The sequence below is a fragment of the Strigops habroptila genome, chromosome 1, assembly GCF_004027225.2.
Source record: "Strigops habroptila isolate Jane chromosome 1, bStrHab1.2.pri, whole genome shotgun sequence".
NCBI lineage: Eukaryota > Metazoa > Chordata > Aves > Psittaciformes > Psittacidae > Strigops > Strigops habroptila.
Window position 1 is genome coordinate 24,238,181 of NC_044277.2, and position 24,920 is coordinate 24,263,100.

Below are 24,920 nucleotides of genomic sequence, written 5' to 3' on the forward strand. Positions count from 1 at the left end.
AAGTGGTGATCATCATAATTCTAATGTTGTGATACAGATATTTACTGAAGTGCCCTACTTGCTGAAATAGAGGGGAATTAGTTACCTAGTTTAAAGTTCCTGGTCATTAGTATTCTACTCCTTGCCAACGGTATGTAATTCTGGTGTAAAACTATTTTCTGGGTTTAAAACAATCCTATAGTGTGAACTCTTCACTTGTATTTTCATCACATTAATTTTTGGGAAAACCTGTTTTTTGACCTGTCAGAACAAGCATGCATTGGATACTTTGCATCAGTGGACAAAGGCAGCATCAATGTTAAAAATGCACTTCCTCACTTATTTCTGTAACTGAAAGAATGTAAGTTATAACTTAAGATTGTTTTCCCAGTTACAGGTTTAAATTCTAGATTTATACATGTGTTCTTTCTTCAGCAGATGCTAAAGCCAGAGATAAAGAATATGGTAGCAGCTTTCTGGCAGACAGTTGTATGCTGTTCAGAAATGAACATGCACAATCACCATCTCCAAACATGGTAAGAAATTACACTCAAAATGTGTAATTTCTTGTATGTTTAATGGAATTGGTAACTGAATCAACCAGTTAAACACATGAAACTTGAACTATATATAGCATGTCAACTGATAAATGTCAACTATATAAAATATCAATTAGTTTTATTATGAAGGCACTTTTATTTAAAAGGAAAGCAGCATTCAAAGTAGATACTGGGCTAGGTCCTTCTTGGTGAACGTTCATTCTGTATGTGTAAAGGAATCAAAAGTCATCTTAGGCAAGCCTGAAGAAAGTGAGAATGAGAAAACAGTACACCTCACCCTGCCTTCTGCTGTCCAAATATTTCATTTTGCTACCATTAACAGGATTGTTGCTGTCATCAGTTTGGTGAGTACTACAGTTACTTAGGATGTATAAACCAATTCTGATAGGTATAGCTAGAGGACTTACTAAATCCAAGAGGTATGTAGCTAGAGAGTAGGGTAATACATTGGCAAAGTAATAAACAAACTCTTACGTTCAGACCTGCTTGTCAGTGCAGGTTTTGCACACTGTTCATTATGTCACATCTCAGCAAATGTGACTGAGTATAACATTTATGCAAGTATAATACAGGATTCTATTTAAATATTTCATTTTCTAGCTACTGAAATTGTTATTTTTCAGCAGATTTTGTTCCATTATTTGAAACTGGAACTCTACTATTAGTGCCAATTCCTGCTCCTGCTGGAATTTTAAAAATGTAGCCTCAGTGAAGTTTTTGATTAACACACAAAGCCTTTATGTAAAGGGAAATACTTTTTTTTTTCCTCAATCAAAAAAAATAAGAGACTTTTAGAACAGTTTTGTTATCTCACTTCCTTTGTAGCATCTAATTCGTCCTCTTCGTCATCTTCCTCCTCTTCATCTTCATCATCTTCTTCCTCCTCCTCTTCTTCCTCTTTTCTTAGCATACTGCTGGAAATCTGCCAAAACAAAAATCCAACAAAAGTAAATGAACTGTTTGTTCTAAAAAAAAAATTTCTATTGGCATTCTCAGTCTAAGTACTTGCAGGTTGTTTCTTTGGGGGGAAGGAGGGGAAGTAGTTTATCCTTTAACCCTTCAACTGCTAGTAGAATGCACAATGCCAACAGAAGGATACGTGGCACAGAATATATGTACAGTAATGAGTTTTGAAAGCTAAGAAAATCCTCATAATCCTGAGAACTATTATAGGATAGGGAAAAATATGCGTTGATCAAATTGATGTTAAAAATGAACAAGATGTAAGTTTTTTTCTGAGTTGCCTGTTGAGGCAGCAGGCTGAAGATGACTGTTAAGGCATAATCTTATCTTGAAGACATCAAACCTCTTCAGTTAAGTGAAAAAATCAGCACTATGCCACTCTAAGCTGGTTTTGAGAATAAATTATTCAAACTTTACTAGAAGAGTCTTGATTCATGTATGAACTTCTTTCCCTGCCCATCAGTGCTTGCCCTTCAGAATGATCCTTTTTTGGTTCATCAAATGTTAAAAACAAGTGCCAGCTGCCAAGCTCTCATCTCATCTGACAGATTGTGCAATCTATACTTTTTTCTAATGAGGGCTCAATCTAATTCCTATTGAAAATAGATTCTTCACAGAAGATGCAACATTTACAATTTAAAGTAGAATATATATTTTTTTTCTATCCCCATGAGAAAAGGAACATTAAATTCAAAGACAGTTATCCAAGTCATCTGGAAAGCTTTTGAAAAATGATTTTAGGTTCAGCAGTTCTCTAAGGGCATCTGCAGCTCTAATTTTGGTTATATTTTCTGAGTTCCCTTATACACAGTGATATAATAAAACTTCAGTATTGAAGACAAAACTTTTTTTTTTTTTTTTAACCAACCCCCTATTTTGTAAGTCCTTAAATGCTGGTTATTAAATTGACTTCTGAGATCTCATAATTCATACAGCTATGTATGTAACAAAAGTTTTTTTGTGTGTGCATAAAGCAAACTGCAATCACTGAACTAATGAAAGCAGAAAAATCCTTAGTCTTGTTGATGCTCACAAAGTACATAATTTAGCTTGAAGCAAATGCTTGCTTACAAATCTCTGAATATAACAGAAAATGGAGTTAATCATTGGATGAGGCTGGGTTAACTTGAGTCTGAATGCTTAAACCAGCAATGTTTCACGCTGTGAAAGAAGAAAAAGACAATGACACTGATTTGTAATTGGGGATCAAGGAGTGCTGCATATTTAGCCTGTTAAGGTAGCTTTATTTCACTGGATAGACTCATTTTCCAAGTTTTTTCTAGTTAAGAGCATCTAAAATTCTTAAGCAGAACTTCAGTCCTCTTTCTGAAATAGGAGGTGCTATTTTGGCTTGAAGGCTTTTTTTCTGCTTGCTACTCAAGTAGCTCTGGTCATGCTGTAATTAGCTAAATAGTAAATTAAATACTAACACTGGTGGCGGTGAGGTGGTAGTCAGTTAGCTAAACCTAAGAGCCAAACAGAATCAGAGTAAGGAAAGTGAGAAAGGAAATGAATTCATGTTATTTTGCCATAAAGCTAGAACATATGAGTACATGAAAATTCAATTTTTGATTACTTAATGCTGAAAAAATAATTAAAAAAATTAATGGAATCTGAGATTTTGTTGCTCAAAATGTTACGTGAAAATTAATTCTTTAAGTTTGCACATAGGTGGTGACTGTCCTTGCTTAAGTTAAGCTGCATGTTTCACTGTGTGTGCTACTACAGAAAGCATGCCAGTTCCCTCCTCATGTCTCACACAGCAGGCAGTGTTGGAGCACCTGGATGCAGACATTTTCAACCATGGTTAAAATGATCCTTTGCTGTCTTAGAGGGCAGGTGCGAAACAGTTGGCTATATTAAATGCACGTGGATAAAACTTGTATAGTTAAGTTTAATTTAAAATATCTGGAAAAGGTCCTTCTCTTCCGCTGTAGTTCTGCCTAAATTACAGCATACCACCCTGCATCAATAAAATGAAATGCTGAAGATAAAATTGTCAAGTAAACAAAGGGATTTACAAAGGATTGTCATGAATACTTAAATAGCCTTTTCAGAACTTGTGTAAAACTAAGTATCTGCAATAGTCATGTTTAAAAAAAGCCCATAACTCCCAGAAAGGTTTTCTCACAGTGGGGAGCTGTCCTATGAAAAACAGCTTTCCTGGTGCACAGAAGTTTTCTTTATCTTTGGAACTGTCCTGAACTGAGTAAAGATAGTGGATCCATGTACGTGTTCATGGAGCTAAAGCTCTACCTTAAGACATTCTTTTAATACAGTGATCTAGCATTTAATTTTTCTTTCTTACCTGTACTGTTCTCAATGAAGATTTTAAGGAGCCAGTTCTTTGCATGGGCGACTTGGAATTTGCACGAACTATGTCTAAGCGAGATTGGTAGTCTGGTGGATGAAGTGAGCTCCGAAAAACCTGTTCAAATAAAGAAAGCTGTGATTTGGGTGCTATGATACAATCACCAAGAGTGAAGCTAACAAAAATGCAGCACTGGACAATTAAACCTGCTATAGAGATCTGCATCAACTATAGTTTGGATCGATCACTTCTAGCTGAAACATCCTTGCTCAGGCTGAGATCTGTCATTTCCTTTAGTCAAAGTAAACATTCTTCAGAGTTCTGACAGGATTTACCAGGTGGAAAACTGCAGTGGTTCCCCACTGACGTAACACAGCTGAGTTTCAGGCTAACGTAGAGGTACGAGCCCCAGTGACTCCCTTCAGGTTTCCATTTCTTGGAGAAGAACTCTTAGCCCCTTCACATGCAAATCCTTGTTGCCAGTCACAGCTGCATCAGAAAAAAATCAGCTGAAATGTTCGGATGTGCAGCTCAAGAAAAGTTTGGGAAACCCTTAGGATACAGGAGAGACTATAATACACATTATATTTACAAGTTCTTCCCAAGAGCCAGAAAGAATAAATTTTAAGACTTAACAGCTTTAAGATGCTGTTTGTGCAACACTTATTAAAAAAGTCAAGGAAGATGGTAGAATTATGGTCAGTCAATGTTTTTCTGGAGAGTAAATATTGTCCAATTAACAGGCAATTTAAAAGGAGATTAGAAATTTGGTTGTGAAAGATAAAGTATTGACTTGAAGGATATTTCTGAATTGGTGCCACATGACATTTTAATTGTAAAACTAGAATAGTACAGAACTGCCAAGGCGTAGTTTAAATGAAGTAAAAATACCAAGCAGTCTCAAATGTGACTGTCACTAAAGAATCATGATTCTGTATGTCTTGCACTAGCTGAATACTGCAATCCTTGGTCCTGAGCTGCATCATGGAAAAAAAAAAAAATCAAATAAGGACTGATAAGATTTAGAAAAAAAAGACCAAAAATGATCCAACTTTCTTGACAGGCCGAACACATACACACAACATAAAAGTTTAAAGGCCCATCATACAGAAGAACTGCAAGAATGAATAAAGGACTGAAAAACATGTCTTGGGAAAGAGAGACTGTAACTCAGAGAACAGAAAGGGTGACTTGAAAGGGAGGTGTAACTGCCATAAGGTAAAAAAAGCAATTTGATCACAAATATCCCTTAATTCTAGAACAGCCTCATAAAAAATGTCCGAAAGACAAAAATAAGCAAATAAAACTCAGAATAGAGAGATTTTTAATGAAGTAGTCTTTAGAACATCACAGCAGTGTAAGATTGTCTCCACTGTGCATCTTTACAGTGAGATCACTGCAGAGGTGTTCTTTAAGAACTCTGATGAGCTGAGCTGGGAGTGGCAGTTAATTTAGGAAAGTGTCTTATCTGTGTTTTGTGGGAAAGATTAGATTGCCACTGCAGTTCTCTGTTCTTAACACCTCTGAGTTTATAAACCTGCATGCTCTTGCTGCCGAAGTGCAAAAAAGGCTTGGTGTATGTAAGAAGTTTGCTTTGGGAACCTGAAACACGTTACATTTTCTGCCTGGGACATGTATAGCCCTAAGTGTGGAAACTGTTTTTATGTAGTATGTAAATTGAAAAGCAAATCTTAATCACTCTTACCTCTAAATCTTCTTCTTCATCAATATTTTGGATATTTTGGTAGGCAGCAGTATATATCTCTAAAGCTTTCCCATGGAATAACATTTCAATGGTTATAAATTCAGAAAATATGTTCTAAAAGCAAACAAAACCAAAGGTTTTCTTAATGCAGTAAAGTACATTTTCGCTTCAAGAAATTTCTGAATTCTGTACTTGGTAGTTACGTGATACAATTAACTGCACAATACCGAGTAATTTTAAGTAGTTGGAGCTGAATTTTGAAACCAAACATAAATGCTGGCTGGGCCGTCACTTGCGCAGTTGTCATTTCATTCTAAATTCTAAGTAAACACTCAAAAAACAAGAGGGGACTCATTACGAATAAATAAAATGTCATGCTGAAAACTCAATGTTCCCGTATACATATTTGCAAGATGTAGTCAGTGGATTTTTTGCATTATTGGTGGCTATCTTTTTTAACAGGTTGGGGATAAATTATCTCTAAATTATATATAATTTACAGATAATGACATACTTTATATAACAAAATATACTTTATATATAAAAACCCTGCTTAACGATGATGTCTTCAGATCTCATGCAATCTTTTCTATATTATTGTAACATCAAGTTACATCGTTGGTTTGGCTGGTTTTTTTCAACCATCTTTCATTCTTCCATATTTAGTCCATCTCTCCTCCAACAAGAAAGTATCTCACATCAGAAATTTTATAATTAAATCTGAGATCACATAATGCAAGTGGTTTTCAGTCACTATAGTCTTTGGGACTTATGCCACTTAATGTTTGACATTAAGAGAGAAATGAAGGCTTTGATTACTTGCAGTCACTAAACATTTTGCGCTTTCGGCATCAGTAAAATTTTTAACTGGAGTAGCCCCCCCAGATTTCAGCATGGATAAATATATTATTTACTTATCACTGTTTCTGTTAATTTTGCTGATATTAATCCACATACATCATTCCACTAACAAATGCAGCTACCAGTAAAGTAGAACATAGCAAATTCTGGAAGGTGCAAGCGCTAAACAATTAGATACAGGAAAACTCTGAATTCAATAAACTGTAAGAATAATGAATTGATTTTTTAATTGAAAACTTCAACATATCTGGATTATGAAATATTCATGAATACCACAAGATTTGCATTTATGTAAGCTTAAGTTAATATTAGATGTTGCTAATCTTGCCAAAGAGTGAGTACAGTAATTTTACTACGCAAGATGAAATGTTATGTCACACTGAAATGTGAGCACACGTACTTTTATGTCCCTTATTTTCTGCTTTTCAAAGTTATCAATGGTTTCCTTTAATTGCTGAGTTGTTCGAGTAGCATCCAGTGAAGCTCTCTGCAATTCACTTTCAGCCTGGAAAGGTAACATAAAGGTGAAATTAGTCCTGTGTTTGATATAAAGATATTTGCTCTAATTGCCATGAAAACATTTAAGGCTGGGTTTTCAAACTACTACACATCTCTGCTACTGTATATGTAAATTTGTTTGTAGCTTAATAAACAAATAAACGTGCCTTCCACCCCATCGTGACTTTGATCTGAAACGTGAAAAATGACTAGCTGCAGCCAGTCAGAAGTCCCACTGTCCTCATCTATGTTCTGCTCATTCCACTGAGCCAGCCCTGACACTCCACTGACGACAGTGACTGGGTTCAGGGAATTAACCCAGCACAAGGGTTTACCCTTCAGAAAAGTTGAGGGGTTTTTTTACAGCTGGTGTAAAGGAGAGGGCAGGAGTGCACAGGCCAGAGTGGTGGATGAGCAGAAAAGATCACCCTTTATTTTCAAGTGCCGATAAGCCTGCTGGGTCTAGGATGAATCTTTTCCATGTGCTGAACCTCATCTTCCTAAGTTTTTATAAATTATTTAAATATACAATAGAGCAGCAGCTGGAACTAATGCACTTCTCCTGTAAGTATCTCAATCAACAGACTAGAGTTAATACCATTTTTAGATCTAGAAGCAGTTCAGGTATTTTATATATTACTAACATATTTTATAAAAAACATCATCAACAGGGCACTGGGAAGCGGACACACCAGTCAATCCCTGATGCATAAATACAGTTTTTCTTATTTTGTTACTTCAAAAAGCATTTTAGATATGTATTTATTTTAATTAGATATAACTACAAACTGAATAGAAATGCATACTACCATTTAAATATAGGTATTGAACCTATTCGGGTTAAGTAAACTCTGAGAACTGTGTGCTATTTGTACCATTACAAAGTAACGATGTAAGGATGTAAGAGCTTGCACTTGAAGACTGCAAAATTTGGGTCTAAACTTATTTTCAATGCATTATTGGTAAAACAAACTAGTGAAGACAATATTTACCTACAGCCTTTGTCAGTGAGTATCATCATAATATATTTTGTCCTGAGATTTGGGAGTAGTATATAGATCAAGTAATTGAATCCTACAATCAAGATGTGGATTCTTCTCAGATCTAGTTTTCAGTATTATTATAGGTATGTGGAAACGTAAGGCACAAAGTGTGCACTGTCTCTTCTTTGTCTCTGATTAAAATCTGTTAACCTTGTATTACACGATTACCAATTTGAAACAACCTTACAAAAATGGCTTAAAGTCATAGGCACAATTCTGCCACTACCGGGCAAACAAACTTGATAATGACCTCCAGTAGTACATCAGGTCACATGTTCATTTCCCGTTCTGAATTTTGCCCAACACAGGAGGGAAGCAGAGTAAGGAAAGACATTTTGTGAATTCTCAATTATTACTATCAGTCACTCTCTGTAATTGAAGGCAGCTGTTATGCATAAGCAGCCCTTACACATGCAAATACAGCATGTTATTTCTAGGATAAATAAATGTATCTTCTCAATCCATCTTAAACAGACTGGCCAGATTTTGTGCGCAGATGCTTTGGGAAAGGAATTTCATTTGTTGCAGAGTGAAGTGTCTAAACTTGCAGAACCTGCAGTTTGCACAACAGCAGTTTGGTATTTTCTCTTCTGGAGCACTCACCTGTGACTGGAAATACTAGTAAAGGAAAACAATGGCAAAACAATATTCACAGAAGTATCTGTTTTCACTTCTACTTTTAATACATTGTGAAGTATCTACCTCGGATATTTCAAAACTTCCATATATGTGGAGGGTGCTATTATGATGTTGTCTGAAGCTTCCTGCTGTAGGACATTACTTATAGTTTGTTCCAGCTTTGCTAGAATTCAAGTATCCAGGCCAGAATATTTCAGGACAGCTGTTTGTCTTGGACTGAGGATTTGGTTATGTATTTATTTAAATAATGATAATAATATTAATAAAAATAACCAGATAACCTGGGTGGATCATTTCAGGATAAAAATAATTTTGATGCTTAAAAATGCATTTTTCTATTTAAAAAAAATCTGGTAAAGTTTGCTTTTCACAGCTGTACAACCCCCATGTTTTATAAGATAGACATGAAATCTTATGGGAGTGAGTACAGACCCTGTGTTATCTGTGGCCAGAATTGTTAGCTGCTGAAACATCACAGTTGCTTGAGAATAAGAGAACCACTGCTGGAGCCTAACAGCTGTGCTAACGAACATGGTGAAGCCTCTCTCAGACGTAAAAGCTGACTTGCACACATCTTCAAGAGCAAATGAACATATTCCCGCTCCCAGTAGTTTTTATACATTTTGTGTTCATCACTTTAAAATGCAGATATGCAGCGTTTGGTGCCTCTGGCCACATGCAAAACCAGACTACACTGAGATTTAATAACTCTTCAGGCAGAGTCTTAAGTACAGAAAACACAGCTGTTACAAGGTGGTCAGCCACAGGAGGATATTTGGGAGTTGCTTAGCAAAGAGACAAGAAGAACAAAGCTAGATGCCAGCCACGTACCCATGAAATCAACTGGGAATTAGCACAAGAGGGAGAAAAATGCACCCAGTCTCCTTTTGGGGAGAATAGCTTACTGTTGGCATTTACTTCTAATGGAAGAGAACTCTGCATCACAGCTCAAGTTCTAACCCTACGGCTGACATCCGTGTGTCTTTATTACGTGAGGAATCCTAATGAGTAATCACTTAATTTAACTGCTTTGATTAACATTAAATGGGAATCCTTTGGCAGAGACAAAAATGTAATTCTCCTGGGTGGCATTTGATCACCACAATCATTTCTGCTCTTTCTGCAGTCCCATGCCCCAAACACTAGAAAGATCCTAATTTCTGAAATAAAGTTGATGAAATCCAACAAAGACCAGGACTGCCTCACTGCTGAGTTCAACACTAGAATGTAATAAAAAATAAACAGCACATCATCATAAACTTAAATGCTGTATCATAATACATACAGGGACTGAAGTGGGACTGCCTTGATCCCCTTTATTTTGGCATTCCCTAGATTCTGATTCCCTAGTTTCAGAATTTGAAACTTCAGTGAGATTTTAATGAAAATTCCGTGGAACCTTAATTTTTCCCTCTGTGATACCTAATAGCATACTGGGGAGGATCACTGGTCTTTTGAAAGGAGGAGTAGTCTGGCTGAGCATTCTACTAACAGAATAACAACTTTTCGAGCTTCATCTCAGTTGGAGGGAAGTCAGACCCTATCTAGAACATCATCTAGGTACAAGGAGGCACAACAACTACTGAAGTGACAACGAAAAAAATAAAACAGAAAAAACCACGTAAGTAAAAAAGGAATTGTCTGATTACACTTGCTTTCAAAAACTTCCAAATCCCTAGATGTCATCTGTGCCTACCTCTCCTGCATAAACATATCAAATACTTCATAGTTTCTTTTTAATCAAAAAGGGGCTAACAAAGCAGCTTTTGTAAGCTGTAACTTACAATAACATCGTAATGTTTAAGAAAAGATTGAACATCAATCTAGGAAATGGTCCCTCTAAAGAGCATTCTTCTCATATTACTTTCTAAACATATTAGTTTAATTCCTGAGAATTTTTAGAAGTATTTCTTATAACCACTAGAAATACAGGATACAATAATGTGTCGATCCGATGGATTCCGCTGACGTGTCTTTTCCAGTTGAGACAATTGCTTGGCTTCTCGGTTCTTTGCTGTTAAAGTTGCTTTAAGATCATTCTGGAAATAAAATGGTTTAGACATGCTTGAAATAGACCTAGGATAATACAAAAATGCACTTTTCTTCATACATACATTGGTTAGAAAACATAAATGAAACTTCTGCTTTAAATAAAACCAGATTTCACTGATCTTTATCCTGTTAAATCTCTCCTAAAAGAGAAGCCAGTGGAGATCAAGAGACTTTAGCACCTTGCCCAACTCTCTGTAGCACACACTATAATTTAAAATGTGGGGGAAAAAAGAAAAAAAATACTTGCAGCTTTTTGTGAAGAGCACAGTACACGGTCAAAAGCTGAGATCCCCAAAGCACAAAGACAGGCCCATTGCAGACTTAGCAATGGAATAAAGATGCCACTTAGAAATAAAAAGTGGCATTTAATACATCAGTAGGAAAAAAACCAAAACAGGCCACAGTCAATACCAATCAGAATTTACTATGAACACAAAACTGCTACACAGAGCTTAAGGTGCCATAGAAAACCCATGACTGAAAGGGTTAAACTGCATATTTATATATGCAGTTAGTAAGGTGCCTAAATACATTTGGAACAAAATGCATCCTAGTAACAATGTAGCTGGAAAAGATGAAACTTGCTGATCTAGAAAGGGCAAAAACTGTTGCTAAATATTTATGCTCATTTCTAAAGTAGGATGTACTGCAGGAAGACCTGTGACAGTTTAAGAATGGTTACGTACCACTCTCAAATCCTTGTTCATCCTATAAAACTGTGTTTTGCAAATAGTTTGGCATACATGGAATCTAAAATTGTCAGTCAGATGTTTACCACTCCATTGACTTTGGTATGGGAAATGGCATTAATTTTGATGGCTCTAATTTAAAGGAATGGTGCCTTAGAACAAGTGGAAATACAGCCCAAGGGAATCAAGTCTCACAAAATCTGAGGCAGGCGTTGGGCATGCCTTTCAAACCATCATTGCTTCTAAAAAGGCCAGAACAGAGTAGATTAAAGACGTTAAAAACTATCATCTTGGGAAGTTGCTTGTGCTCCTTCCTTGGATTTCAGGATTTTAACATAGTTGTAGGTCTCCTTCACACGTAAAGACACACAACCAAGAATGCATCTCTTAAAAGTCCTGTGATCCTGTGACCTGTGATCCAGATCACTTGTCAATTACAAGCACAAACATGCCAAGTTTCCGCATGCTGTGTTTCTTCAATAGTTAGTCTGTACATGAGGTCAGGGTCAAAACATGCAGCTTCTTCCTTGTTCCTGTCCTTACTGTCTCTTTACATGTCCTTGTGTATACGACTGTCATTTTGCTTCATCTTTAGGGACACAGAAACAGTTTCTTATAATAAAAGCAACTGGCTCTTTAGCCCTTCAAAACTAATTTTGTTTTGCTGCTGTTCTTTCAAAAGGGAGTTTACACCCCCTTTAAGGCCATCTGAAAGACTGCTGGAGAGGGCTTTCTCCTGTATGAAAACCATGCGAAAAGAGCAATAATAGAAAAAAAAAAAAATAGCATTACATTTCAAAATTTAAACTAAAGGTAGAGAAGAGGAAGACCTTTATTTTTGCCATTGAACAAAACAGGTTTTTATTTAATGATTACTGCTGCATGTTTAATGTTATTTAATGATGGCCCTGCTAACAGCACTAACTTCCCAGTCAATGAGATTTAAAGTTGTAGCTGAAAGTTCTGACTTCCATGCAGTGTACAGTTGAGAATGCTAAGGAAATTACTAGAGTTCTAGAGTTACCATTATCAAATTCAGCATTTTCTTTCTAGCACATAGTGACTTTGGAAATACCTACAGGGACAGCACTGTTCCCTTCTCTACCTCTGTCCTCTGTAGCAACGGCTGCCATCTAACGTACTTCTTTGCTAGCCGAAGCCTGACAAAGATTTGGTGCTACTGTGGATATAGTGGTGGAGCTACATACAAGACTTTGATGTACAAAGGTAGGGCACAGTTACACAGATATTTTGTCTAAGATGCTGAAAAATCAAAAAAGGTGCAGAAAACAAACCCCAAATGAAATATTCAGAAGCTGGGGAAAATGCCATCATGGTGAAGGAATTAAGGCCTAAATTATTAGCTAACTGAAAAGAATGAAAAATTGTTTTTACTAGCATCTAAATACCTTCATCCAGAAAAAACCAGACCATCACAGAGCTCTTTAATCTCAGTGAAACATATAACAAGAACCAAAGATTGCTTGAACTCTTTCATTTAAAACAAACCACCCACAAACATCAGCTAACCACCAACTACCATTAGTGGTACTCTCCTACATTCCTCTTCAGTGTCTTCAAGCAAAGATTTGATACATATACTTTAATTATACCCAAGGAGAAATGGGATGGAATAGCCAGTGAGATGAAGGACGAGAACAGCGAATACAGAATTATTTATAGTCCCTCTGGCTTTGAACTATGAATTCAAGTCAAGTCACACATAAGAACTCTGGTCACCCATCTGATTTCAAACCATACAGAAGTACAGCTACAGTCCATCCACCAGACAAGGAGCTGGCAGATCCTCATCACTGTACTGTTACCTGCTTTAGTCACTGAAGTTAAAGCAAACCAATCCTTTCTTCTGCAAGTGGATCACCTTGGTTTTATGATGTCCTGTTTTTACATGAAGAAAAGGATTCAGGAACAGAGTTGCCCAAAAGCAGAAAAGTGAAGATTGGTATACAGAACAATGAAACAGAAATCCTAGAATCCTACATTTAAGCTGCACTACAGGACAAGAAGATTACACTAACTTCCACTGAAGCTGCCAAATAGCTACTTAGCATAGTAAACCTGGACATGTGAATGAAACAATTTTATTGTGATGGTAGTTAAAGGCCAACACTATTCTGATTGACCTGGGCCTCTTTAAAGCCTTTGATATCACAAGACATTCCTGTCTTATGCAACAGAAGCAGCAACAATTCTTAGACAGAGCACAGAAATAGTTTGTAGACACTCTGGAACAGATCCAACAAGTAGCAGTGAGAACATCCCCTTTTTATAACGTGATATAATGACATATTCTGCCTGGCTTTACTTAAATCAGCTCATGGAGTTACAGGTAATGCAGTTTGCAGCTAGCACCCTGTGCTAGCTTAACATGAGTGACAAAACTTCCTTTTGCACTAAAAATATCCCGGTGGTTAGAGATGATAACTGAAGACCAGACAGTTGAAGTTTTAGCTGAGGTTTATGGTAACTGGCAGGAGATTGGGGGTAGAGAATAAAACCATTTAATGGCCTACATTTAATGAAGTCTCTCTTAGTTCAAAGGTATGTTGATAAAATAGTTAATCCCACCTACAGTTTAAGAATGCTCGTGTACTCACTAGCTAAGATAAACATTACATAATGCTGGCATTTATTTCTGGCATTGTGACAGGCAAAGACAACAGGAAATGCCATGCACTGTTACAAGGGATGACCTGGCTTCAGTTGCGTCTGTCCTCGACATTTACTGGCTATCAGTGGTGATGCACCTCAAAACAGTATCTTCAATGCGCTGGAAGACCCAAGCACTGCAGTAGTGGTCTGTGTCTCATCAGCAATGCTGTCACAAACACATTAAACTTGTCTTCCAATCCCAACATTTATATCCTGTACAATACTCAGTTCTAGGTCTCACAAACCGGGTTTCAGAGTGACTATTAAGATACCAAATTCTGGGATACAGGCTCTGTAAGCTACAACTCTGCTAAGGACTACCACACGCAGCAGCACTCAAGTGCAGGATGCATTTCCTTCCTAACTGTTTCTGTAACACCCGAGACAGCTGTGCAGTGAGTTCCAAACACCTTACTCTGTTCTTCACAGTATTGAAAAGATACAAGAAAAAAACTGTGAAAAATGCTAGTTTGAGATGTGATGCCACAATGTACTCAAATTAACCATGATGAACACACTAAGATTTTTGTATGTAAAATACCATCAAATAATGATAATTTTACCTTTTGATTTATATATATTATGTTACAATAGAAGCTTGCAACTGAGTGTCCAGAACACCAAAATGTACCTTGTGAGAAAACAGACATTTAACCTACCCTTTTAAGCTTCACTATGGTCCCATAACTTTTCAGAGGTTCAACAACCTTGGCTTCAAGCCTGTCAACCTACAAAAGAAATCACAAGGTCACTAAAATCATCCACATCTATGGTGTGCAAGTACAGGAAATGGTTTTACTAGTGATTCATCTTATTAGGAATTTAGTCCATTTATGCTTAAAATACAGTAGAATGAAGGTTTTAAAAATACTGCAAAAAAACAGAATCAAATAAATTAACCAGTAAATCATTTGTATTTTGAGGAGCTCAAGCTGATTTCTAGTGGAATTCCTTTTTCTTCATTGGCAATACATCAGGGTAAATGGAACATGGAGATTCTAATAACTGAGCACTAAATACATCAAACACTGCATCTTGGAGATCTGTAGCATTCTGTCTCAAGTTAAATATCAGTGTATTTGCTCTACACTTGTTGATAGCAAAGATGGCTTAGTCCATAAATTATTAAACATACAAAATGCAACACTTCTGTTCTTAAAAATAATGAAAACAGCATCGTAGGTACTGAAAATCTTAAAAATATCAACAACAGGTTGAGTAAAATGCATGAATGCTCTCACAGATAAGTGCATCTGAATTATTGTTTCAGTTCTCCTACTTAGAAAAACAGCTACATATGGTCAGACAGGCAATAAGATAAGACCTGCCTGCTTGTCAAAATTGAATACACTGCCCAAATGGCCCCAGCATAAGCTGCTGATGACTTTGTACCATCTGGCCCTTGCTGTTACATCCAAATTAGGACAAGGTGCACACTTCCACTAGAGATTCACAGACATTACACTCCTCTCTTAAACTGGCAGTCGCCAGTCAGCCAAAATCTCTGCCGACTGAGCAAACGCTTCTCCTTTACTACACTCTACCAGTGCACTGTTAAACTGTTAATTTCACTTAAACTGCCAATAGAATAGAATAGGGCAGTAAGGTTCTAAATGAAGCATGTGATACAGACGTACCAAATAACCTGCTCATCTTGCTTACTTATCCTTCCAACATGTTGTGGAAGTACCTCGCACCTCAGCATTTATACATCTAGCACTGCTGCTGAAGACTAGAAATCAATAACTCTTATAAGCTAATTTTCTCTTGCCCACATTACCAGTGTATATGAAAACTGGTTATTAACTTGATGCCCAAAAGAAACAAAGCTGAGATTATTTGGTTTTCACAAGCAAAGGAGAACTTGATTTAAATAAAAGCTTCTCTTTTCCTTTGCTGCTTCTGCCTTTTCTCCTTCAAAAGGGGCTTGGGGACAGGCAGGGCAGGAGGATACAGGCCAGATGTTTTTAAAAACACACTTAAATTGAAAGCAGCAAAACTCAAGTTGTTACATAGGTACCTCGAAATTAGATTCATCGTTTAAAGGTGGAAATGGACACAGAGGTCATGCAGTCTGATTTCACATACACCTTTGGAAATAATATAAATTTAACCCATTAACAGAGTGATAAATTGCTGTTGCATCGATCGAAGTACAAGGACCTACATGTGGCTTAGCTGGAGCCAGATGCATAAGTGCTTATGGAAAAAAAAAAAAAAAAAAAATCACACTATCCACAGCCTTGGATTTCTTCTTATTTCTAAAAAATCTTGACCCTAAATACATTGTTAAAGATCTGTGTGGTGTTCTTGTTTTTCAAACCCTCTACTTAATTTTTGAGGTATCCAGTCTACTAACTTCTTTTTAAAGGTTTTCTTTTTCTACTTTGATACAGAAAGACTTGCAATGCTTTCTTAAAAATAAGCAATTTTCCTTAAAAATAAACCAGTCCTATCTGAAAACATCAAGAATGTCAACTACTTCAGGGTTGGGGTTTTTTTTAAATTATAATGCTTCTTAGCTTTTCCAAACTATAACTAGGAATTTTCTGTGCCCTACAGAAAGAATAGAGATGTACTTTAAAACCTAGTTTGAGTACATGTGAATTAATTCTTTCCTAAATCTTTGGAATTCTGGATCATAAATTACAGTTTCACTGGCCCTGCACATAGATGTGTTAAGTGGCATAAACACCTTTTGTTACACTCTCACTTACTGAACAGAAACATGACTATGTTGTCACATGTGGTCCAAATCAAGTTTGTATTGCTAGTGTTGAACTACAGGCTTATGAAATCTATAGTGGTCCCCAACAGCACCTCAGAGAGGCTGTCAGTGCCCAGTGATGGATTCCAGTTAGCATTCTTTTCCATGCTGCTTCTGATAACAGACTTGGCAAAAGAAAAATGACTGATTTTACTTCAGCTGCTGCTGGACAGCTCAAGTCACAAAACTAAAAGAACACTTTATGAACCATAAATCATAATCCAAAGCCTAAGACAAATAAAAGACTTTCTCTGTCTTATATGTATGAGTGCTCATACGGATAGTTTCACTGACTTCAGCAGGACTAATCACAGGCAGTTTTCACTGAAGTTATTAGCAGAATAAATGATGAATACTTTGGCAGCCTGTCCTGTTCTGTCACCAACACATTTTGAAGTATCTTCCCCTATGTTACTCTTGTGATTGCAGAGTATATCTTTTCCCTTTTTAATCACAGATAAGTAACTGAAAAGTTCAGATGGCAAACACAACATGTACAGCTTTAATTTTGTACCTCTGCCTGGCGATAGTCCTGAAGTCTGGAAAATTCATCTGCAAAGTTTTTCAGTCCAACTTTTAAGTTTGGTGTCTCTGTGGCTGCATATGCATATACTTCATTTACTAGAAGATCTGCTTTGTCTCGTAGTCTGGCAGTTTTACGTACATATCCAGCAAATATTTGGCACAATTCACCAAAATGTTTTTCCACATTTGAAACAGCATCTTGTATTTGTCTAGTCTGATTGTCCCTGGATACCAAAGAAAAATAAGTGAGAAATAAGAAGGGGACAAATGTTTACAACACATACAGAAGAAAAACTACATAATTATACTACTAATAATTTATACATGATTTGGATATCTCATTTCAGTGTAAAACAAATCTATTCTTAAAAAAATAGGGTTGTAACAGTCGGATGTAATATCTGTATTATGAATGAATAACAAACAAAAAAGCACAAGATTTATACCTAAAGCTCCAATGGAGGAAACCCCAAATTACGAATACCAGCTCAGAAGTTTTCCTCCTGTGGTTAATCAGAAGTTCACTATTACCGCTGGTATTAATTACTAACATAGGGGTAAGAGAGACCTGCAGGTCTCAAATGAGAGTGGGCCACACAGCTTCCTGAAAGAGTCTGCAATGTAAACAGACAAGAATGGTTGGAGAAATCACGCAGTGAAGGGCAAATATGTAAAGGTATTAAATGTTCTTTGGATTGCGAACAGGTGCCAAGTTGCTCCTGGTCAGCACTACAGAGGGTAAATATACCCAAGAATTATAGAAGAAAAGTGAACGGAAACAAGCACAGATGTGAATACTCTAAAAACACAGAAAGGACATTCTTTATTTTTTATTTGAACCAAATGCCTGTATGTTTCAAGCCCCTGACTGACTCAGGTTCGATGGGGCTTTTGATGTAGTGGAAAGTGTCCCTGCCCATGGCAGAGGGTTGGAACTAGATGATTTTTAAGGTTCCTTCTAACCCAAACCATTCTATGATTATTAATGATCTAAATAAGTAACTCTGAGTTTTTAATTCACGTATTTCACTTGGTATTTTGCTTTCCTATTCCTGAATCACTTGATGGTTTTGTTATAGTTATGCTTCAGTGGTACGATTAAACCAAATCAGTGTCAGTGAATTCATGCCAGTTGTTGGTCTGACTGAATCAACCCAGGACAATTTAGCTATCAGTAACTGCCAGATACTGGGTCCTCAGAAGCTTCTATGGTCCACATGAGGCGATTCATGTCAAGTGTTGGAATTCTCAGCAACAGAATTCACTCATACCACTGTCTTGGTGAGGGTCAGAAATGAAAACTTCTTTCACATCCTTAAGCTATCCCAACACCAAATGCTGGCCAACATTTAAATATTGACTTAGTATCAGAAAAAAAAAACCCCAAATTTAATACTTTTAAGACAAAGCAACAATGCAGTAAATTCAAATGAAGAACACCTTTCTTCAGGAACTCTTCAGAAAAAATATTTCAGGCCAATATATAAGTTCTGCTCCAGGCAAACCCTGGTTGTGTTGCTTCACGGCAAGCAGTCTAGAGGACTTCAGAATAGATTTTGGTCAAAGAAAACAAAAATACAAGTTGTTCAGTCCTCCAGGGAATGCTTGAGCACAGAACCCTTTGAATCGGAAAGGTTTCACCCAATGTGTGGGAATGTAATAGTCTCATTAAACTCTAATAAAGTTGTATTTCAAAGTTAATAATATCTGATAAAATCTTCAGTAAAAGGTACATCTTTCCTTCTTTACTGGAAGGTTGTCATGTCAGGAAGTGTTCCTCTCCCGGAGGAAGCCTTAAACATGTTTCCTCACCCACTTTGCAATTTTGATCTCACACTACTCCCATGCAAATAATATTTAATTCTGGGACATGAAACCCTAAATTTCCTTAGGTAGGGGTGTGAAAAGGGTTTTTTTCCCTCCTCCTAAACATTTTTGACCGCTTAGAGGCAGCCACAACATCATCAGAGAGGCCCGATTAAACCTGTATCTCTGCAGAGCACACTAGGCCCAGAAAAGTTTTGCGGCCTTCCCCCGCAGAGAACAGAGGCGGTTCCCCCACCCCAGGGAGGTGGCTGCATTAAGGGGGACCGGGCCCGCATCGCCCCCGGCCCCCACGGCACCCCGGGTGCCCTGACCGAGCCCGGGCCTCCTCTCCTGCCCGGCAAGGCCAAGCGGCGGAGCCGGCCCCCGCCACGCGAACCCGCAGAGCAGCCCTCCGGGGCACCGGCAGAGACTCGCAAGAGGCCCCGAGGCGGCGGCGCCGCCGGGGCTCCTCCGCCCCTCGCCGCCCCGTTACCTGGCGTCCATCCCGCGGCCCAGCAGCATCATGATGGCGGCGGCAACAGCCCGGCGAGAAGAAGGGCGGTGCTCCGCGTGCGCTCGGTTTCCATGGACGCCAACCGCCGCACGCCCTCCCTCGGCCCCGCCCCGGCGCGGCCTGCGCGGGGCGGCGGGGCGGCTCCGGGTGCCGTGTCAGAGGGCGCCGGGCGGCCGGGGCTCGCGCTCGCCGCAGGGCAGGGGCTGGGCCGGGGCCTCTCGTTTCTGAGCTGGCTGCCCCCGGAGAAGTGTAGCTCAAGGCCCGGCGAGGCTCAGGAGCAGACAGCGGGAAGGCTGGAGTCTGCCTCATTCAAAAAGTAATAAATCCATAAAACTCATCTTTCGGTAAATACTCCTTCCAGGCTTGGCAAGCGAGAAGCGGTACCAGGGGAAGCAGCCCACCGGTCTGCCAGGGAGAGCAGCTGAGGTTGGGCAGCCATGGGGAAAAATCCCCGTGAGCACCAGGAAAGGTCTTAAAAAAAAAAAAAAGTTGGAAAAAAAGCCCAAACAAAATCCCAAATCCGCTCTCTGTAAAAGCAATGTATTGGGAATGTTGCCTAGGGACTGTGTGGGCATCTTCTTAAGTGTTGGCACTGAAGAAAGGCTTCTGGCAAAGTCCCAGCGGGTGGTGCGCAAGACAAATTCAGAAAAGGCTCTTAAAGGAGGGAAGGGAGGAATTGTGCTGTGTCCAACACAAACCCACGCGAAAATACAGCAGTGCACGAGAGCTGAGGACTTAGACAAGTGCTAGCATGCAGGAGGAAATTTGGCTTGCTTGCCTGAGCGTGTGAGGAGAAACTGATTTAATTAAGGTTTGTTTTTTAACTTTTCATCAGTTGTTTGTTTTTTTTCCTCTTAAAAGTACATTATTTAGATCACTGAAACTGAAACTTTAATTCACAAACTAATCTTCAAATAATGAGAGCCTATTTAGTGGTTTGCACCAACTAAGCTAAAATGAAACGGTGACGTTTTTCTTAAAGGAAAGTTTGTGAAATCAGTGGTAAAACTCACCCCAGAGGTTTACAGCCCTTAAGGACTTGTCATACTAATACATCTAATCCCAAAATGTCCTTCAGAGGATGCAGGGGTGAGAGGTTAGCTGTTACCTGATGGTCTTAACTTTTGACTGCAGGCTTGAGATGAAAGGTTATAATGCTGATTCAACAACCAAACCACTATTAATAATCTAATAAATCAGTTTAATGGCCTAGGTAGTTATGACATCACTGTTATTAATGTGCAATTCTGTAATTCCTCACACTGTAGCAAGATCTGAGTTTATCACTCTTAAGTCTTACTCATTACACACAACTGCCACTGTGGGTACTCTATCACCTGCCTCTCTACCGTGTCACATTGCATGTTATCGAGGTGCAGTATCTTCTAGTTCATACTGTCTGAATATTATTTACCTTGCACACTTTCTGAGACACACCATTCAATCTTGGTCATTGTTCCTTTACTTAGACCCAGTTAAGTCTAAGCACTTTATCCTTTATGCAAACAGTTGACATTCCAGAGCAAGGCTTATCCTGTTAAATTTATTTTTTCCCCCCATACACTGTTTTTTATGCTCACATAGCATCCTGATTTTAAGTACTTTATTACAAATCATTGCCCTTGACGTGTTCTTTGGAGAATCTCCTGGTGTCCTTCAATGGTCTTGTCTCTTTACACGGCGCTGTACACCACCAGGACCTCTAGCTCACAAATTGTAACCCATTTCTGTAGTGTTAAGAGCGCTGAAAGTTGAAAACATGTACGCTGCTACTTAGAGCATGTTTACACTCGGTCACCTAGGCAAGCTCAAGCAAAGCAAGTGCCTGAATACCCAGAAATTCTTAATAAACAGCAGAATGGTGTATGAGGTGCTATCTAAACACTGTAAGAAGTACTGAGTTATTTTCTTCAAATGAGAGACTAATGAGAAACACAGATTGACACTTGAGAAGATAAAACACTGATTTTAATCACAAGTAACTCTTATTTTCAAAGTAGTTGTCACGGGAGCAAGACACAAAAGAGGAATGACAGCTCATCTGCAGCTATTGCAAACTGAATCTGCTTCAGTCCTGAAGTACAGGACTTGGCATAGACATTAAAAAACTAAATCTGTATATGCTGATTCTGCACATAACTGGATTTAATAGTTCTTAATATGATGCTGCAGATAGTCCTGGAATGCATGGTCCACCAGCTCCAGCTGCGCATAGAAAGTTGAAAGTAATGTCATGAGGGCCTGTTGAAATTTTGAGTCATCAGAAAGTGCACAAGAGCACAAGCTGCATAAATCATGGAGTGGAAAAATATTTTTGTACTGTGATTTAGAAATAATTGTGGAGAATGATGTTGAAAGTAATGCCAAATTTCCTGCTCATTACCTCTAAGTAAGTTTCCAGAATAACACAGTAAAGATGATGGCATCTTATGAATGACAAATTCTAAAGATATGAAAGCTCTGAAATATTCAATTGATGGTGTTTTCCAATATTCCTCCAGAACATAAGCAACAGAGTCCTCCTGATTTAAATGAACTTGAGTAAATTCTCTGTACTCTTGTATTGAACAACACTATATAACTCTAGCAGTTTTCAGCAGTGGTGAAGAATTGCCTGTCATTGCTGGGTAGAAAAAACAGGATATGCATGAGTCTGTGGAAACTTCCAGAACACGAAGTGGGATAGAATTTCTTCTGTAATATTTAGGGAACACTTTAGCCATTAGTAATGTAGAGCCATTTTTCTGGGTGGGATTTTTGCATTTTGTCAAAGAGTTTGTCCTGGATATATGTGTAAAATTTCAATAGAATATTCAGTCACTTTCATGTAAGTTAACCGACATTATTTTATATGGTATAGTCGTTACAAACTGATCCCTATGGATCCAGAGGTTCATCCATGCACTGCAGTTTGTGATTAAGTCTCTGTATGTAATTGATGAGCTGCCTATATGTTCATGTGACTACTTCTTTTCTCCTAGTGAGTTTTGTAACTTTAGAATATTTTTTACAATCTTTAAACTTAAAAAAAAACTTTTAATGATTTTCCATTTTCATATCCACTTATGCTATCAAATCCTATTATATGTGTAGAAAGACAATCACTGTAGACCTTCAATGTCAAACAACATTAATTTTAGCGTATGAGTTTTGCTCATAGTGGGGGATTGGGGATTATTCTTTGAGATTTAATAATTTCAAGTGTTTCCTTCTGCTACAACAGTTCCCCTCTTCCTGGTATTTTACTACTTTGGGTGTGCAGTTCTCTTACTTAATGCAGGAACTGGACCACCTCTTATTCCTACCTCTATGTTTTCTCAAGAACAAGAGGCAGCTTGTGGGAACCATGCTTCCCTTATGCACAAGTCTCCAATACCAAGTTTTGGATATCTTAATTAAAAATCAATTAGTTTGTTAGAGAAAAAATTGACAGCATAATTAGAAAAACAGTAAAACATTGTTTCCTCAGGCTAATACCCATAGGCTGGGATAACCTTCTGTCATCCATTTTGTCAGTATTGGTTAGAGTGTAGAAGCCTCTTGATGATTTATGCATTTGCCTGTTGTGTTCTTAGTTCTTTAAAACAGGTTTGGCCACTGTCAGAGGTAGGATGTGGGTCTAGGGATCTTTGATCTTGATCAGTACGGGCATGCAGGCTTTTGTGGTGTTTCGTTTTTTATGAACTAAAAGTTCTTCTGTTTGCTTTCTTGCTTACCTTTGGATAGGTATTTATACTCCTGTGCTTGTACTTATGCAAACTGAGTTCAAAGGTGAAATGCAAATTATGTCTGGAACATGCTGCTATACAAGTTGTTTTTGATGCCTCTTGTTTTCAGTGATCTGTCAGAAAGTTTTCGTCTTAGTCTTGCTGCCACTTTTTTATACCATATACACTTTCAGACTTGTTTCTCCCAGATTCTCATTTATGTAGTAGGACCCTATTCCTTGAATTGCTTCCCCAGCCTACCTAATCCACATTATTTCTGATTTATCATTAAGACATACAGCTCATATATCGACAGATGAAGATGTTCTGTGTTGACACTGTTTTATGATGTTTAATACTCTATTGAAGGCAATCATACTTGTTGTGATGCAGACCATGATCTCACTTACGTGTAGTGAGTACTGATTCATATGCCAGGGAAGGCTTTGGAAAACATCTGTTTCCTGGATTTGCAGTCTAGACGGTTCTGAATGTTCTTATTCATTAGTGTCAATAAATGGTGCTCCAGTTATTATTGGTAGCACTGTAGAAATCCTAGACTAGGCTGTCAAAGTGCTTTACCAGAGCCTGCTTAAGGTTCTGAGCCGTGTAGACACATTATGAACATTGTTGAAGATGAAGAACCCATGCCAATCTACTTGTGTTGCTGGAAAGACAGGGCAGAGGGGACTCTTGTAAGGAGACTATTATTTCACCTCTCCATGGGAATCTTTAGTAAGAAGCAAAAGATTTATTTGAAATTAGTGTATAAATGAGGAAAGTGAGGAAAAGCAGCTTTGGAGAGCGGGCCTGCTATTCATTCTGCAGCACCATCCTTCACTCCCTCAGTGGCAGTAGCACTGAAGCAGCTCATTTGGCTTTCCAGGGTTCTGATTGATGAAGATAGGCAGTGAAGCCAGGCTGTCTTGCCATTCCCCTCAGGCTAGTGCCAGGAGCAATCTAATCTGCCTTTTGCTTTCAGATAACTGTGATAATACACACATTAATTAAATAGACACTTGTATTATTAACATAGTACATAATTTTAATTAGTAAAGAGTTATTTTCCAGACATATTTTATTATTGAAATGAGTTCTAGTCAACAGGAAAAAGCAAGTCAGATTTTTTCAGTTCCATGTTTATTAAAATACAAGACTGGTGTTAATTCATTTTGCTGCCTGAGAAGTAGCTTGGAGAGTAAAGAGTTCTTTGTTTCCCCATTCAGCAGGTAGGGAATTTCTCCTAGATCCTTCACAACTGAAGAGAGGTTGCAACAGCGGCGAGATGGATGGAGCTCATGTGTTTGAACCAGGCATCTGCAACACGTAGCAGGTGCGATACCTTTGATGGTTGTTTCTTCATGTCTTCTATGCCAGATTCATACTGGCAGTTGTGGCAAGATTCCTGAAGGATGTCCATACTGCTCTTTAAGAGTCACACTATAGACAAGGCATGTTTCTAAATTGCTTCCCATAGATAATGGCCTCCAGCTGTGCCAGGGGAGAGTTAGACTGCATACTAGGGAAAATGTCTTGACTGAAAAGGTAGTCAAGCATTGGAACGGCCTGCCCAAGAAAGCGGTGGAATCACTGTCCCTGGCAGTGTTCAAAAACAGCATAGATGAGGC

At 38.2% G+C, this 24,920-nt stretch overlaps 1 protein-coding gene across 2 annotated transcripts; it reads right to left on the minus strand.

Moving 5' to 3' along the window:
* Nucleotides 1–640: 640 nt before the first annotated feature.
* On the minus strand, nt 641–20,033 carry CIBAR1 (CBY1 interacting BAR domain containing 1). 2 transcript variants are annotated; one of them, XM_030485874.1, is made up of 10 exons: nt 19,565–20,033; nt 17,255–17,489; nt 14,633–14,701; nt 10,497–10,598; nt 8,524–8,529; nt 6,780–6,884; nt 5,519–5,632; nt 3,811–3,930; nt 1,354–1,461; nt 641–740 (listed from the first exon to the last, which is right to left on the minus strand). In XM_030485874.1, exons 1-10 carry the CDS (start codon nt 19,594–19,596, stop codon nt 714–716), a joined length of 918 nt encoding a protein of 305 aa, XP_030341734.1. In that variant the 5' UTR covers nt 19,597–20,033; the 3' UTR covers nt 641–713. The 2 variants fall into 2 exon arrangements, with proteins under 2 accessions (XP_030341734.1, XP_030341742.1); XM_030485882.1 differs by having other exon boundaries at nt 641–779.
* Nucleotides 20,034–24,920: the final 4,887 nt, after the last annotated feature.

Bases quoted from the DNA above. Each gene is read 5' to 3' on its own strand.
- CIBAR1 (XM_030485874.1), bottom strand. From the start codon at position 19,596: ATGATGCTGCTGGGCCGCGGGATGGACGCCAG. The intron at 14,702-17,254 runs GTACAAAATTAA...TTTCTTTTGTAG, and splicing joins AGGACTATCGCCAGGCAGAG to GTTGACAGGCTTGAAGCCAA. The intron at 10,599-14,632 runs GTAGGTTAAATG...TTTTATTTCCAG, and splicing joins CCATAGTGAAGCTTAAAAGG to AATGATCTTAAAGCAACTTT.